At 28.9% G+C, this 16,467-nt stretch overlaps 2 protein-coding genes across 2 annotated transcripts; one reads left to right on the forward strand and one right to left on the reverse strand.

The window, feature by feature from the left end:
* Nucleotides 1-438: 438 nt before the first annotated feature.
* LOC132942710 (gastrula zinc finger protein xFG20-1-like) lies at nucleotides 439-16,456 on the reverse strand. The gene is made up of 10 exons (XM_061011332.1): nucleotides 15,766-16,456; nucleotides 14,866-14,968; nucleotides 14,678-14,788; nucleotides 7,730-7,865; nucleotides 5,469-5,681; nucleotides 4,301-4,412; nucleotides 2,477-2,849; nucleotides 1,526-1,671; nucleotides 1,287-1,411; nucleotides 439-1,226 (listed from the first exon to the last, which is right to left on the reverse strand). The coding sequence occupies exons 1-9, from the start codon at nucleotides 16,261-16,263 to the stop codon at nucleotides 1,289-1,291; spliced, it is 1,815 nt and encodes a 604-aa protein (XP_060867315.1). The 5' UTR covers nucleotides 16,264-16,456; the 3' UTR covers nucleotides 439-1,226; nucleotides 1,287-1,288.
* Nucleotides 12,101-15,723, forward strand: LOC132942711 (sulfide:quinone oxidoreductase, mitochondrial). Its single transcript, XM_061011333.1, has one exon. It carries the CDS (start codon nucleotides 12,998-13,000, stop codon nucleotides 14,261-14,263), a length of 1,266 nt encoding a protein of 421 aa, XP_060867316.1. The 5' UTR covers nucleotides 12,101-12,997; the 3' UTR covers nucleotides 14,264-15,723.
* Nucleotides 16,457-16,467: the final 11 nt, after the last annotated feature.

Raw genomic sequence — 16,467 nt, forward strand, 5'->3', positions numbered from 1 at the left:
GATTATATTATTATACAATTGTTTTTAATATTCGATCTTACACTTTTCATAACTTTTTAGTAACACTGTGTTTAGTTTATTGTTGACATTTTGAGTGTTAAAATATTTAATCATATTTTATTTAACTCTACATGTTTAATGTATTCAAGTATATTTTTAAATACATTTATGTTGTATGAAATTGTTCGGTTAAGATGTCTAAGTCTTTTAGTTATAATTATTATTTATAAGATGTGGTATACTATGTAGGTACACTTTTAATCACCAAACTAAATAGGATTTTCCTTGTAGCCTTATTTGGTTTCAAAATAATATATTATTTGTATTTGTAGTTAAGATAAAAAAAAGAATCTAATCATTGTTTATTATTTAAACAACATGATTGTGCCAAGAGTTGCTGTATAATAAGCCAGTGTATAGAATATATTTCTTCGTTTGGTTATTGTCAAAATTATCAATTGATTTTTTTTAACAGTACAATAATCCTACTTTAATCAATGATTCTATCAGTTAAGTTATCATTGGGTCAATTTTTTGTATGTTTATAATAATAATTAATTAATTAACAACATCTTATTAAAGAACAGTTAAATGTAATTTTATGATAACTGCAAAGACTTCGAGAATATATTCTATAGCAGAGGTTTTCAACATTTTTGGGTACATGGTTCTTCCGATTTTGAATACAATTTAAACAGCTCCCATTCGAATAATGATAATAATAAAATAAACAAATTTACAATATTTAGTGCGGACATGGCGCCTCCCTTAATAATAATGGAAACCTATGTTTTATTGTATAAACAACGACAAAAAATGTACTTAATTATTTGTAAATATATTTTATATGAATTATATCTTTTGATTTGGCCATACAAACGTAGCTCGACTACGGAGTTATATTATATAATAATTGTTGATTACCTGCATTTTATTTATATTGTCATTTTTTTTTTCAAAATTGTTTTTGTGTAAGTGTGTATAAAGGTATTATTTAAAAAATAATAAAAACCAATTGGATTTTAAAATTAAAATATATATATTTTTAATAAAATAATGATAAAATCTAAAATAATAAAACTATTATTAGAAAGTCAGTCAATCTTTCTAACAATTGATTGGTTACTCAAACGACAATAGTTTTGAACCACTCTTATAGTAAAATGTTGAGACAAATCCTCGGCACAAATTGTCCACCGACATAATATCATCGTTATTGAAACCAGCTGTCAACACAAAGATAATTATTAAAGATTAGCAAGCAATTAAAATGAACATGACCTAACCTTTAGATAGTGTTCTCTACAGTCTCGTTGTTTATAGTATTTATCGGCTTAACTCTGATAGTGTTGAATAGATAATACGGTTGTTCAACAATTTCGGCCTGTATTTTTTCTTTTTCATTCAGCATCTAAAAAAAGAAACAACGGTCATTGATTAATATATCAAACTTACCTACCTAATAAACATTACGTCACATTGTTTATTAAATGTATTGTGTATATTATTGACTATTGTGACTTACCTCGTCCAAGTCGATGATTGGATCACATGTGTCGTTAATGTGCACAGTTTCCTCCTTGTGTTTGACAATGTGTAGCATGTATATATCTTTACAAATGGTCTTGAAATTGCACATGTTACAGCTATATACGAAACCGTCGTCCATTCCTGTGCCGGTATAACATAAAATATCTTATTAACTATTATTATAACTAATATAATCTAACCCAACTAGGCCAACTACTATGAAGCAAAATAATCACTCTAAGCCTAAATTTAAAATTGTATGTTATAAATTTATTCCCATTGGGTGACTGGCTGACCCAGGCGGAAATCCATTACAATTTCAAGGGGGGGCAAACATTATTAACATCAATGTGAGTGGGGAGCTTTCAATCCTACAAAACTAAAATTGTAGGGTCTTGGCGGACTTTTTTGGGGGGGGCCAGGTCCCTAAAGTCCTCCCCCCGATTTCCAGGAATGGGTGAAAAAAATCTAAATTTCATTTATAAGAGTAAAAAAAGTACCTTTATTATAATTATTTTTGGAAAAACGAAAGTGTAGCAGCCAAGAAGCCCAACAGTTCAAAATATACCTAATTGATGATTTTTAAGTTGTTCTCTAATTTTTCAATCTACTATACCTACTCATCATTTGTTTTTGTTTTTTAGTCGAGTCTTATACATTTGTAGTAGGTTCACAAAAATAAAAATATTATTTTGGCATGTATAGGTAAAATACGGATGAGGGGTCAGTGGCGGATACAAGTGGAGCGAAGGGGCGTTCGCCTCCCTCCTTAGCTAGTATTTTTACGTTATTTTTATAATTATAATATTTGGCTTTAAAAAAAAGCCAATTTAATTTTTAAAAATTCGCCCCCCTCCCTTGGATGAATTCTGGATCCGCTACTGCGAGTATAAATGACACATACACCCAAATCGTGTGAAATATATCGTATTTAGGTACACCGTACCCGGGTGTTTGGACTTTAGGTGATTCTTGTAGGAACAGGCCTGTATACACGAGTAGTCGCACAACGGGCACGTGTAATTCTTCCGGCCGGTGTGCCGCATCTTGTGCTTGCGCAGGGTGTTGTGGTCGGCGGTCCGGAAGCCGCACTCGTCGCACGCGAACGGCTTCTCGCCGGTGTGCAACCGCTGGTGGAGCTTCAGCGAGCTGGCCACGGCGGTCGCGTACCCGCAGATGTTGCAAGTGTACGGACGCACCCCGATGTGCACGCTGGCAATGTGCTGGTGCAGCAAGGGCTTGGAACTGAAGTTGCGGCAACAGTGCTGGCACACCAGCTCGGCCTTTGGCGACGACCTCCCGTTTTTCACGTGGATCGCCTGCAGGAACACGACAATATATGGTATAAACTATAATTTAAATGTCATTAAATTATGACAATTATTGTGTACTGATTTAAAGGAAATTGCTCTTTAAATGTATGAGAAAATTATTAGTTATAACTTATAAATAATAATATTCCTTTAGTTTAACGTAAATATCTTAAAAACAGGGAAAGTACCAGGATTACATTTATGGTACAACTTAGGCGCGTATACAGGGGGGAGTTTAAGGGTTCAACCCCCCCCCCCCCTACCGAAAATTAACAGTTGTGTAATTTATTATTACATATATACATATATTACATACAGACTGAACTCCCCCTCTCCCCTGATTTTTTTTTGTGTACGCGCCTGGACTACAACTCCATTATTTTAAATCAACTTATCTTCTAATTAATAAGTTATCGTTTTTTTAATTCAAGAACAACATATCAATAATTTTATTCTATCATTTCAATAATTCCGGTAAAATAAAAATATAATTAATTAAATTGAAAATAATTCGTCTAATGAATAGTTGGTGTTTATTTTAATGAATAATTAATATCATAGGCTCAAAATCATACCCAATTTTCTTTGATTTAATATACATTTTTCAAATATATAAAATATTTCTCCGAATGATTAGATAGAATTTTATAATATTATTGTCATCAGTCAATATTGTAATTCCCTGTTTTGTTCGGCTGTTGTGTGTCCTTTCATTTTTGGCAAAAGTTTTTTGATTACGAGGACTTGGATCACTTAATTTTTTTCATACAGTCACATTTGAGTTATAACGACATTTTTAGAAAATTATAATATGTATATTTAAATACCAATCCAAAGTCTTTTATAGGTGATTCCAATATTGTCCGATGCTCCCGTTGACTTTGTTGGTGATTGGCACTGGTGAGTAATTACAAAAGCGTATGAAAAATTCATAAAAAAAAACAAACATTCGACGCATAGACCTATTAACCTAGTTTATAGGTCTAAGGGTAGGTACACGACTAGATATTGACATATTGAATTTACTTAGGTAACTATAATTGAGTAATTATTTATTTATAATTGTTTATTTTTTAATAAGTTTTGAACATCCTTACAACGAGTAGTGACTAGTGAATAACGAATTGAACAAAATTTGAATCATATATAAGAGGTGGCATTTATTACGGGCGACAAAGTGCTCGCGCGGGGACAGCTAGTATATAATATACTTATTATATTATACAATGATTTATAAATTATAATACTGCTGCATAATACGAGCAAATCGCAGAGATTAAAAAATTACAACTTTCATCTTTATAGAATATACTGATTGATAATTTTCCGATTTTTTGCAGGAAAACAAATAATTATAACTACGCCACTTAAGTTAATAATATATTATGGACACTGGCGAGAGTGGGAACTGGGAATAGTATATTATAATATATACTGTCATACATTTTACTACGTACCTTGTGGTTCCTGAGCTGTTTGATCGATTTAAATCCTTTCTTACACATCGAACACAGAAACGGTTTCTCTTGTTTGTGAATGTTTTTATGAAATGTGTTCAATTTGTACAGACTGGAAATGCATGGATTTCAATAATTTAATAATTATGTCTGGGGTGACAACAGCACATAATTAATAATATAAAAAATACACCACACGTATAATATAAAGCACATACCTATAGAAAATAGTTGAGATTAAATAATTACCGAAAAAATTGTAATGTAATAAATAATAATTAAATAATAAATACGGTACGACGTAAAATGTAGGTATAGGTGGATTACTATTGATTTTGGTTATTTTTTTAAAAAAAAGCACATAAAGGGTTGCAGTTGATGAAAATGAAAAATTTAGACAAAAAGCCAGACAAAACTGAAGGAATTTGGTTTGATGGATTTTAATTTAGAAAACTGGTTATGATTGATTTACAATTTTACAAGGTTTGAATAGTGCCGATTTTTGATATTCCGAATATTATTAGTGTAATGATATATAATTAAAAGATAACATATTTTTATTCATATAGATATTATTACAGCAGAAAAAATAGATATTCAAAATCGCCTCTATAATAACATAGTAAACTTGTGAAGCAATTTAAATCCGTCAAACTTACAGTTTTTTCTAGGTTTTGGTCTAAAAACTTCTTTTTTTCATCGATATAATAATAATTTTTTTTTATTTTTTTATTAATTAAAGTACAATCGATACATTTTTAAATACGTATATGGGAGCTTGATTATAGGTATCGTTGGATAGTGTGACCAGAGGAACCATCCATTGATGATACTCCTGGAGTGACCATGACTATTGAAAATGTTATAAAAATAATAATTATATTTTTTGTTCTGAGATACGTATGCCTAAATACTTAACTTACTACCTACCTAACTACTTAAATATTATGGTATTGTCTGTCCCAGGTTAACACCCCCCCCCCCCCCCCCCCCACCACCTCAAAAGTTAATTCTCTATGATTTTAGGTAATAATATGAAGGTTTTAAATTGGCATTATATTATAATATTATTGTATGATAAATTATTTATTTTTTCATAAGGTTTATAGATTTTTACTTAAAAATATTTGTTTATGCATTATGCATACAAATTTAGTCAGTATCATACCTATTCGTTTTGAAGTCGCATTGGTTGCAACCGAACATTTCTACGTCTATACTATGAGTTTTCCACAAATGTGTCATCATAGATACCCACTTCGAATCGGTGAACTGGCATTCGAATTCTATGCATTTAAATTTATCGTCTAAATGGCACTTTATATGATACATCAAATTGTCTTCTGTGCCAAATCTAGCTTTGCACTTTCCAATCGTACACCTAAAATATTTGAATATATAATATAATATATTTTTTTTTGCGTAGGTATTATAAATACCTATATACAATATTAACCGTTACAAATACGTATATTTTTGATAATAATTTTTTTAAACAATTCAAAATACATTATAGGTAAGTACAATACTAGGTTTATTTCTTAAATTTCTTTTAAAAAAAACGTTCCAAATTCCAACTATGGATACCATTCTCCAATTAAATACGGTAATATTTAAAAAAATATTTAGGAACATAATATATAAATTTAATCGGTATATTATGATAAAACTCGAACGCTGTACTTAATATATTTATTTATTTATTAAAATAGTAAACGGGATAGGCCCTTGACATGTATATAACATTAATAATTAATGATAATAATACACTATTACATACATAATATTTAACAGATAATAATATAATACAAAATAATTAGACACAAGAAGTTGTTTAGATGTAATTGGATCCATTAGCTAATATCATCATACGCAAAATGGGTTCATTATATAAATAATTTGTCGCACAAAACGGGACCAGGAAAGGAGAAAAGTTGCGTAAATTAGAACCGGGAACCAGGGCCATATTTACCATAAGGCAGGATAGGCAACTGCCTATGGCCTCCGTTATTAAAGGGCCTCAGATTTTTATGAACATTTTTTATTTTTTTTAGAGTACTACTTTCATTGTATAAAATAAATATAAGAAACATATAATATTTCAAAAAAAATAAATAATTAATCCTTATCAGTGTAAAATGTAAATGAAAATAAATAAAAGTCTATTTTTAATAAGAAAGAATTGATAACTTAGGTTTACTATCAATAGAAAGCGATCTTACATCTTCTTTAAACTTCGATGACATAATAAATATATAATACATAATAAATGAATTTCCTTTAAAAAAAGCAAGAAAAGAAATTTTATAAAATAGCTTATTAATTATTTCTATTATAAATATAAAAATGTTTTGTTTATTACAGTTAATAAATAATATATAAAAAAAAAATGTTTAATTTTGTTTTCAATATCAATAATAAATATATATATATTAATTAATAAATAATAGGTACAAGAAATCTGTAGCCTGTAGAGATAAAAATGAATAACATAATTATGTTTGTGAAAGTGTATAAGTTAATACTAAATTGATATAAATTATTATTTTGTTATACACAACTCGTTTTAGGAGGGGGGGCTATTAACGCTACTGTTGCCAAGGGGCCACGTTTTTTATTTTGCCTAAGGCCACAAAATGCCTAAATCAGGCCCTGCCGGGAACATTAAAATTAATCCTCCCTAACAAATCAACTAATATTACTTATGAGTTATTAATATACCAATATATTATACCTATATTTTTATTTGATTATTTTTATAACAATTATTTATTGCGAAATATTTGTTTCAAATAAATAATAATCAAGCTTAGCATAATATTAATAAATTCATACAACTGATCCACACAATTGATTCGCATATAGAATATCAGATTGTTCTGGAAATGTAAATAATATGCTTTAACAGAGGAAAAACTAAAATGTTTCTATACAGAGCAATAGAACAATATTAAATATTGGTTTTGAATAATCAGTAATATAAGTACCTGGGTACCTTTATAAGCATATACGCGGTACTTGGTAATTTTAAAATTATTTCTTGGAAGTGTTAGAGTTTAATTACGTATACAACTCATAAAACTTGTTGAATTATTTGTAATATAACACTTACATAAAGATAATATTGCTTTATGTCTAGTGATTTAATAATTTACAAATTTATATATTTAATACATTTATATTATATAATATTATTCAGCTATGCGCAATTATAAAATTGTAAACGAATAGCTTTAATAACTCAGTTAACTCATATACATACAAATATAATATTATAATATATTATACATATATATCATAACACGATTATACTAGCAACAGTGAAATGTAACTTTTAAGTATTTAATCAAATTTCCTTCAATCTAACTTCATTCGACACATTTTCAGTATTAACATTAACCCCATCGTCAAAGTAAATGATTTACTAACCTCAAATGTTTTTCTATAATATTTGTATCTTCAATGGTGTTTGTTTCTTGAAGTCCGTTAGATGCTTGCTCTTGATACTCCCAAAAATCATCACAAGTATCATTTGAATGATAATTTTCAGCAGAATTAATTTCTCCTGGAAAATTATACAATACATTACGTAGTTAAACATTATAAAATGTAAATCGTTGATTATTTTGAGTAAAAATTAGAATTATTATCATCATATTACATGATACTATCTATAATTATTGAGTACCTATACCTATCTATATATTATAAATTGTAATTGTATACTAGAACAGTAGAATTAGATAGGTGTTAAGTAATACTATACATTAGATAGGTACTTGGGTACTTAAATTATTTAATATGGGTATCAAATAAATTTTCAAGACGGAAAAATAAAGTATATGAGTTTTTAACTTTGTGTACAAGGATAATGATTCAGAAACTAGATTATATTTTAGTGATTAGTCGCTTATATGTGAGTATATATTATGGCGTAGCTAGAGAGTTTTGGGGGTTACGCCCCCTCCCCCCACCGACATTTTAACATAATTAATAAATTATTTCTATGCGGTCTATGAAAGATATATGCAAAATGCAAATACAAAATTTGTATAACCGTTCAGGAACCAAAACTTAAAATAAAACCTCGACATCAGTATGCTAAAGGGGATTCGATACAGTGATTTTTTTTTCATTGTCCAACACACGCGCATAGGATTTCAGTGTTCTTTGCCAAACATACCAATTGATCTAATGAAGCGATAAGAATTCTGAAAACAAATTTGAATTTGTCGTAATGAGTCCTTGAAATCGACTTTGCCACATTTTTGATATTATCCCCCAAATTCCTAAAATAGTTATATTAAAAAAAGATTAATAAAAAAATTGTTATATTTCAATTTTTGGAGAAATTCAAATCAAAAAAGGTGGGTAAGTGGATGTTGCTCTACTGTACAGTAGGTTACAAGTGGGTCCCTGTAATGGATGGTGTTAAATTTGAATTCAATGATATAATATCATTGCATAAGAAAAACGATTCTGAGCGAAAACGGTCGTCAGCCTATGATATTACCAAGTATATTTGATGATATTATTGTGAATAAAGTAATTTATATATAACCTTTTTACGTGGAGCCTTGTTTTAAATTTTCAATCCTTAGCCATAAAAGTTAAACATTTTATACATTTTTAACTACAAAATAATTAATAAATTATGAATTTGACTTAAATAATAAATTAATTAATAAATTTAATTTAAGTTTTTTGTAGACATTTTTTTTTTTTTTATAAAGGTAGACAAACTTATGAGAAATCTTATATTAAATTTTCAAATCTTAGATTTAAAAAGAAACATTTTTATGAATTTTCAACTCAAAATAATTTGCTAATTTTCGTGATTTTTCCGTATTTTGTCAAAATTTGAACTTTAAATGCTTATAATTAAAAACTGTGACTAAGGATTTTTAATTTTTTTCATCTGCCTTTGAAACAATAATCTGGGAGCCTTCTATTAAATTTTCAAGCTTTTTTACTCAACAGATAAAATTTTATTGATATTTATAGAAAAAAAAACTAAAAAAATTGAAAACTGACAATGGCCGTAAACAGCTCAAAAAGAGTCAAAATATTTTGTAAATTTTATGGTGTATAGAAAATGCTAATATAAACATTCAGTCAAAATTTCATGTCCCTACGGTCATTTGTTTTAGAGTTACACCAAAAACCAAAATCGATTTTCTCGAAAACAGATTTTGCGTAAAAATTCCCGTTTTTCCTTAATTTTTCTTTTGTTTTTCACGTCGCTTGTGAAAACTATTGGGAAATTTTTACTTTTGACCCCTTCCCCCCCTCGAAGTCCCAACTAGATTCACTTTCCTATCAGAAAAGTTACTGTTGAAGAAAATCCAAGCACTTTTACTGTCCTAAAAGGTGATGACGGACACAAAAATAAAAAAATAACACACATCATTGTAAAATCAATACATTCATCGTTCCACTCAGAATCTAAAATCAAAAATGTGGATTTGAAGTAGACTTGACAACAAATTCAAATCTGTTTTTAGAATTCTTATCGTTTCATTAGATCAATTGACAATTGGTATGTTTGGCAAAGAACACGTGTAAAACCTATGTCGCGCGTGTGTTAGACAAGGACAGAAAATCACGGTATCGAATCCCCTTAACTATCCTAGTTAAACCAACTCTGTGTAAAGGTGAACACATTATTAACCCTCCCCCAAAATAAAAATCCAGACTATGCTTTTGATATGGCTCCATCCGTAGTAGGTACATGATTTAAGTGAAGATATTTGAACGCTATGGTGATAAGAACATTTTAATAATTTATATTAATCTATCAACATTTATAATTTGTAAAAATGGTCCAAGTATGTATAGTAAATACCAAATATAATATTACGTCTATTTTATAATTTTGTAAAACCATTTTTAAGGACTATTATCCTTAGAATAGACATTTTACTAACTGAGAAACTACTCGTTCAAATTTTGAATATGGTATATCTTAATTAAAAAAAAAATAATAATAATTTAAAGTATAAAAAATAAGGGGGGTTCTCATTAGAAAAACAGAAGTTCGTATCACCACAGGACATTACTTAGGTAAGTTAAACCCTGTATTTAAAAATTATAAAAATCAGAATTAAATTAGTTAGTCATTAAAGGAAAAATAAGGTGCGCATGCTTGGTGAATCATTCTATACACGCATATCTCAAGCTAATATCAAACTATTATAACAATTAGGAAACGGATTCGTATACAATATCACATTTTTTTTATTGGTGACCTATAAATGGGTGCTTCAATTATCAATTTCGATATATTTTCTTGTAAAAAAGTTAATCAAGTTAGAACTTTAAGGGGCTTAAAAGTGAAAATGTCTAGTATTTCTCAAAATAATCGGAAAACCCCGAATATTTATGTAAACATTTATCGATATAATTGATTTTGTTCGTTTTTTGTAATTTAAAAACAAATAACTGTAAATCTAAATGTTCATCAATTATTTAAATATAAACATTTTTTAAACATGATGCTATTTTCAAAATATTTAGATTAATTTCAAACTATTTATAGGTACCTTAACGATTTGCAGAATAATTGCAATTAAATTTGAATTTGTTTTCGTATACATATATGTGGAAAGCGCATATAAATCATAACAGTGACGTGTCTACGAGGAGAGACCAAATTTTGTACGCAATACAACATGTTGTATATAATAATATGAATATATGTGTTTACTGAATATGTCTATTAAAATAATAAAATCTTTATATCCCCCTCCGTAAAAAACCTAGATACGATACTGAACCGCAAAGCCACGAAGGATAAAACAATCAAAATATTATTACACACGTAGTTCGAGTATGAATAAGTATAATGTAAATACAGCATGATTCTATTTTATCGAGTACTTGCAATATCACGGGAAATATATATTTAGGAACTATTTCTTTGAAACGTTATTTAGACATAAAATAAACATACATTTTACATAATTATAGTATATTTTGTTCTTAGAGTTATAAAAAATTAATAAAATATACTTATATTTTCTTATAGATTGCCTGGTTTACAATAAAATTATCAGTATTCACTCTGTATTATTTGTATAATAAACGTTCCCTTGTTCCCTACAATGCGTGTAAACCGAAAGTATTCGATACCAACTATTTATTATTTTTGTTTCATTATTATTTATTATTAATTGGATATAGTAGAACAGCCAATTTGTTATCCTATTAATTGAGAAGAAATTAAAACCTGCAATACTAGTTTTTAATTGTTGGTGAATGCCGAATGGTAAACAACTTAATCGTCTATCGTGTTGAGCTATTAAAAAAAACGAAAAATCAGGTACGGGTACCCATATAATGTTTTCTCTATAATCAATAGCTAAAAGTTCGATAGGGCTATTTTGAATATTTATTGAATGGTGTGAATTCGTACAAATTTTTTTTAAACATTATTTTAAATTAATACAGCCCCTTACAAATTCACTTTTAAAATTAATTTAAAATATGTTTGTAACGAAGAACCTATAAGTACCTACTATTACAGTACTGGCGTACTGCCTATGGGCTACGGGCTATGAGAGTATCTTGTACCTAAAATATGCGGCACTTCTTAAACGACGAACCACGAACGTGATGCATAAGTATTAAGTAACAGAACTCCATCCTTCACCTAAGTCAACAGTGAAGTTGTGTGACAATGGTGTGTGGGTGGGAGGGTATCAACAGTCCGTACCAACAGAATCATGAATTCCGTGTAGACACCTGTTGTGGGGGGTATGGTTGTACGGAGTACGGACAATTGTGGCGTTCGGTCGACGGACGACGACCACAACTGATCACTTTATACTCTACAGTTCTGAGTTCTAGTAGTATGTTGTATGTACGATCCACGACATCGCAAGTACGAGTTGAGCATAACGATTTTTTTTTACTTTCGTTTGATAAATCGTATTATTTTCAAGCAGTTAGTTTCTGGTTAAGACTTGGTACACTGTTACAACAATCAATAATTTATAGACACGTAAATACGTAATCATCTGGGAAGTGATAAACAGGACGTCATACTATTACTGCTGATTTTGAAACAACGGACGGACGGTCGGACGTCGGCGATTGACCGAATACACAGTGTTGAACCAAACGTTGAGAAAGGTGAACAATATTCTATTTTTAAATCAGATCCACGCATCTCTGAGAACGCGGTTATCAACTTACAGCGTCGGTGTAATAATGTATAGTACACCGACAGGAAGCACAGTGAACGAGTTAAGTACTTAAGTAGTTAATCATATATTTATTATAATCCGCAATCGACACTCCACGATTAGCATAGTCCATATTATTGATTATTACATAATACATATTAATATTAAATACTCGATGTCTCGATATGATTAGAATTTCACCGCCAAAGGTGTATACTGTACTTCTGTAGACCTACACAACCTACACGATACGAAATAACGAGTATGACGAGTTTGTTGAACATAACATTATAATATTATTTACTGAAATATTTTAACCTTGGATAGCAAGTTTTATAATACAATTATTAGTCATCACTTGTTGAGTTTATAGATAACAGAAATAATCTCGGACATATCAACGTAATTAGTAATTAGTGATAGTTTGAAAAATACATCAAAATATAAACATAAACAGCTATTAACCCAGAGATTAATAACAACTAAAGAACAACTTTAAAATTTTTTCACAATGTTTTCAAATTGTGTAATTACTAGAAACATTCAGCATAGTTGTAAATTGTTAATTGTTGGTGGAGGTTCTGGAGGATGTACGATGGCAGCTAAGCTCTCAAAATATGAACGTGATGTGATCATACTGGAGCCAAATGATAAACACTACTATCAACCTATGTTCACATTGATTGGTGGTGGTATAAAAACTATTTCCCAGTCCCGTTCTTCAACAAAATCAGTGATTCCAAAAAATGTAAATTGGATCCAGGACAAAGTCAAAAGTTTTAATCCACAAGGAAATATTGTAACGATATCAAACGGAGACACAATTAATTATGATTATATGGTGGTGTCTGTTGGATTGCAATATAATTATGATCAAATCATTGGCTTAAGAGAAGCCCTTGATAAAAAAGATAGTGGAGTTTGTACTAACTATTCATCTCAATATGTGGAAAAAACTTATCAAGTTTTGCAGAATTTCAATGGTGGAAATGCAATATTTACATTTCCTAATACACCGATTAAATGTGCTGGAGCTCCTCAAAAAATTATGTATATTGCCGAAGACTATTTAAGAAGAAAAGGTAAAAGAAACAAGGCGAATATTATATACAAAACGTCTACACCTGCAATATTTGGAGTTAAAAAATATGCACAGAAGTTACAGCAAATATGTAATGCACGCAATATTTCTGTGGGCAAGAGACAAAATTTAATACAAATAGATTCTACCCAGAACAAAGCCACTTTTGAATTTCTTGATGTAGAAAATAAAACTGAATCACTAGAATACTCTATGCTTCATGTAACTCCACCAATGGGTCCACCAGATGTTCTAATGAAATCCAGTCTCAGCAACAGTGCTGGGTATTTAGATGTTGATCCTTATACATTAAGGCACAATGTTTATGGAAACATATTTGGAATTGGAGATTGTACGAGTTGTCCGACATCAAAAACAGGAGCTGCAGTAGCAGCACAAAGTATTGTTGTTCTTAAAAACATGATAAATGTGATGAATGGTAAGGACATCAGAGAAAAATATGATGGATACACATCTTGTCCATTAGTTACTGGATATAGCAAATGCATTCTAGCAGAATTTGATTATGACCTTAAACCATTAGAAACATTTCCAATAAACCAAGGGAATGAATTGCGCATCATGTTTTTAATGAAGAAACACGCACTACCATTTATTTACTGGAATATAATGCTTAAAGGTTATTGGAACGGCCCTAAAATTATAAGGAAAATCATGCATTTTGGTCTCGATTAGAATTAGAAAAATAATAATGATGTAGTAAAATAACAATACTTTTTATGGGTATAATCATTATTATAGACATTAAGCATTAAATGCTATATATTGTAGTGACAACAAAATTATTATTATTAAATAATACCAACCATTTTAAACACTATAATTAATTTAATTAATACCTAATAGCTATTATTTATCATATTATGTATTAATACTTTAGATTTTTAATTATTTGTAGTTTGTACATTAATTGCATGAATTAATGTCTTAATAGTCTATAATACTAAATATAATATTCCAAATAATTTGATTCTGGATATTAAAATAACAATTGGGTATCTAATCTAAAAAATAATTAAAACTTGTAAATAAGTATACAGTGAGCAGTTTTACTAATTTAATGTTTAAGTAATAAAATAAAAATATTACCTGTGATTTGAGTGTCAATGAAATGTGATTTATGACCAAACTCAGAAGTATCTAGTATTGTATCATTAAAATCTGCTAAATTATTATTTTCAGTTTGGGATATTTCATCATCTATGAAATATTTAACATTTTTAATTGTTACTTACTTCAAAACTACTATTTTAAAATAATATGTAATATATATTTACTATTGTTGTTGTATAAAATGTCTTCATTATTAGCTTCAATTACAAGTTGAACTAATCCATCAATTTCATCAGAAACGACAACATGGTCTTCAATCAAATGGCACTGAAATTTAAAATAAATAAGCTAAACGTGTTTATAATATTAACCTATTAATTATATTCCAAATGTGAAATTAAAGTAAATTTCATATATCAGCAAAAATAAAATAATTTGTAGTAAGAAAAATAGTACATTTCTACTTTACGGGACACCTTTTTTTTGCAATTTTTCTTTTTGAAACGGATGCAGTTGAGTACTTAAGTAGGTATACTGAAAACGATGGTGAAGTCAGAATTTGATGCTCGGGCATAGATTCAAAGGTAGAATATAAAGCGTAGGGAAAATAATAAGAGTGGATATACGGCTGTTATCCTGTGACCAACTTGAGGTGGTGTTGCAAATAGCAAGTCGAGGGATATTTTTGATTAATATAATTAGTTAATATTTTCGATATTGTCCGAGCACAGCGGGCATCACTGGCGTCCCCGACAAAAAAAGGCCCTAATAAGGGTGTCTCGTAAAGTAGAAAAGTTCCGAAAAAATCACAGAAGTTTTTAATTTATACCTACGTTGTTTTACGAGAGATTAAAAAAAAAGTTAATTTATTTTGTATGAACAATACCTAACCAAGTCTTAATCCAGAATATTATTCCTTTTATAAAAATAAAATATTTTAGTAAATGTAGGTATTTCAGAAATTTTGTAAGTATATATTATCAAACATTTACTTAAATAATTTACATAAAATAATTTTTATATTGTTTTAATAAGATTAACGTATATAATTGAAACACTAAAATAGTGATTTTTGATGATAACGAAGTAAAATAATAATGCAATTCAATAAAGTGAATACTTACTCGAAGAACATTTACTGAAGAAAATATATTATCACATCCAATACATTTTATTCTCTGTGGAGATTTAAGTGAATTGTTATGGAAGATATGATTTTTTTCATTATGATCCAAAATAATTTTGACATTTAAACAAATAAATGGACATGAATCACAATAGTAAAATCCTAACCCATTTATAGTCTTATAGTTAGAAGAGGCAGTTTTTTTTTCTTCTTTGCACAGTGTTTTTTGATTTTCTGAAAATTCACGAAAGAATGTTGACATTTGACTATTACCCAAGTCAAGTAGATCAACACTGTTTGAATTTTGAATGATATCAAAATCAGTTGACAAATCAGAAAAATTGTTCAACAAATTTTGTTGAGGCTTGGCTGTTTCTGTTGTCTTAAATATTAGCTTCTCGTCAGGTATAACTCTTACACGTTGGGCCACTAACCGATCTCTATCCACAAGCCTCAATGTATGATTGGATGGCTGTAGTCCACTTGATGTCAACATATTGAAATTTGGTGTCAATAAAAAAAGAATAATGTTAATGGTTAATTAGTCACAATAAGCTGACAGCTGTATTCAACATTTATAATTAAGTAATAAACTCGATATAAACTGAATACTAAAAGCAAACATTTTACATTTCTAAAATGAAATAAACAATTAAAATATTTTCAATAAGACATTTGGACATGAGTTATAAATTACAAT

The sequence above is a fragment of the Metopolophium dirhodum genome, chromosome 4 (assembly GCF_019925205.1).
Source record: "Metopolophium dirhodum isolate CAU chromosome 4, ASM1992520v1, whole genome shotgun sequence".
NCBI lineage: Eukaryota > Metazoa > Arthropoda > Insecta > Hemiptera > Aphididae > Metopolophium > Metopolophium dirhodum.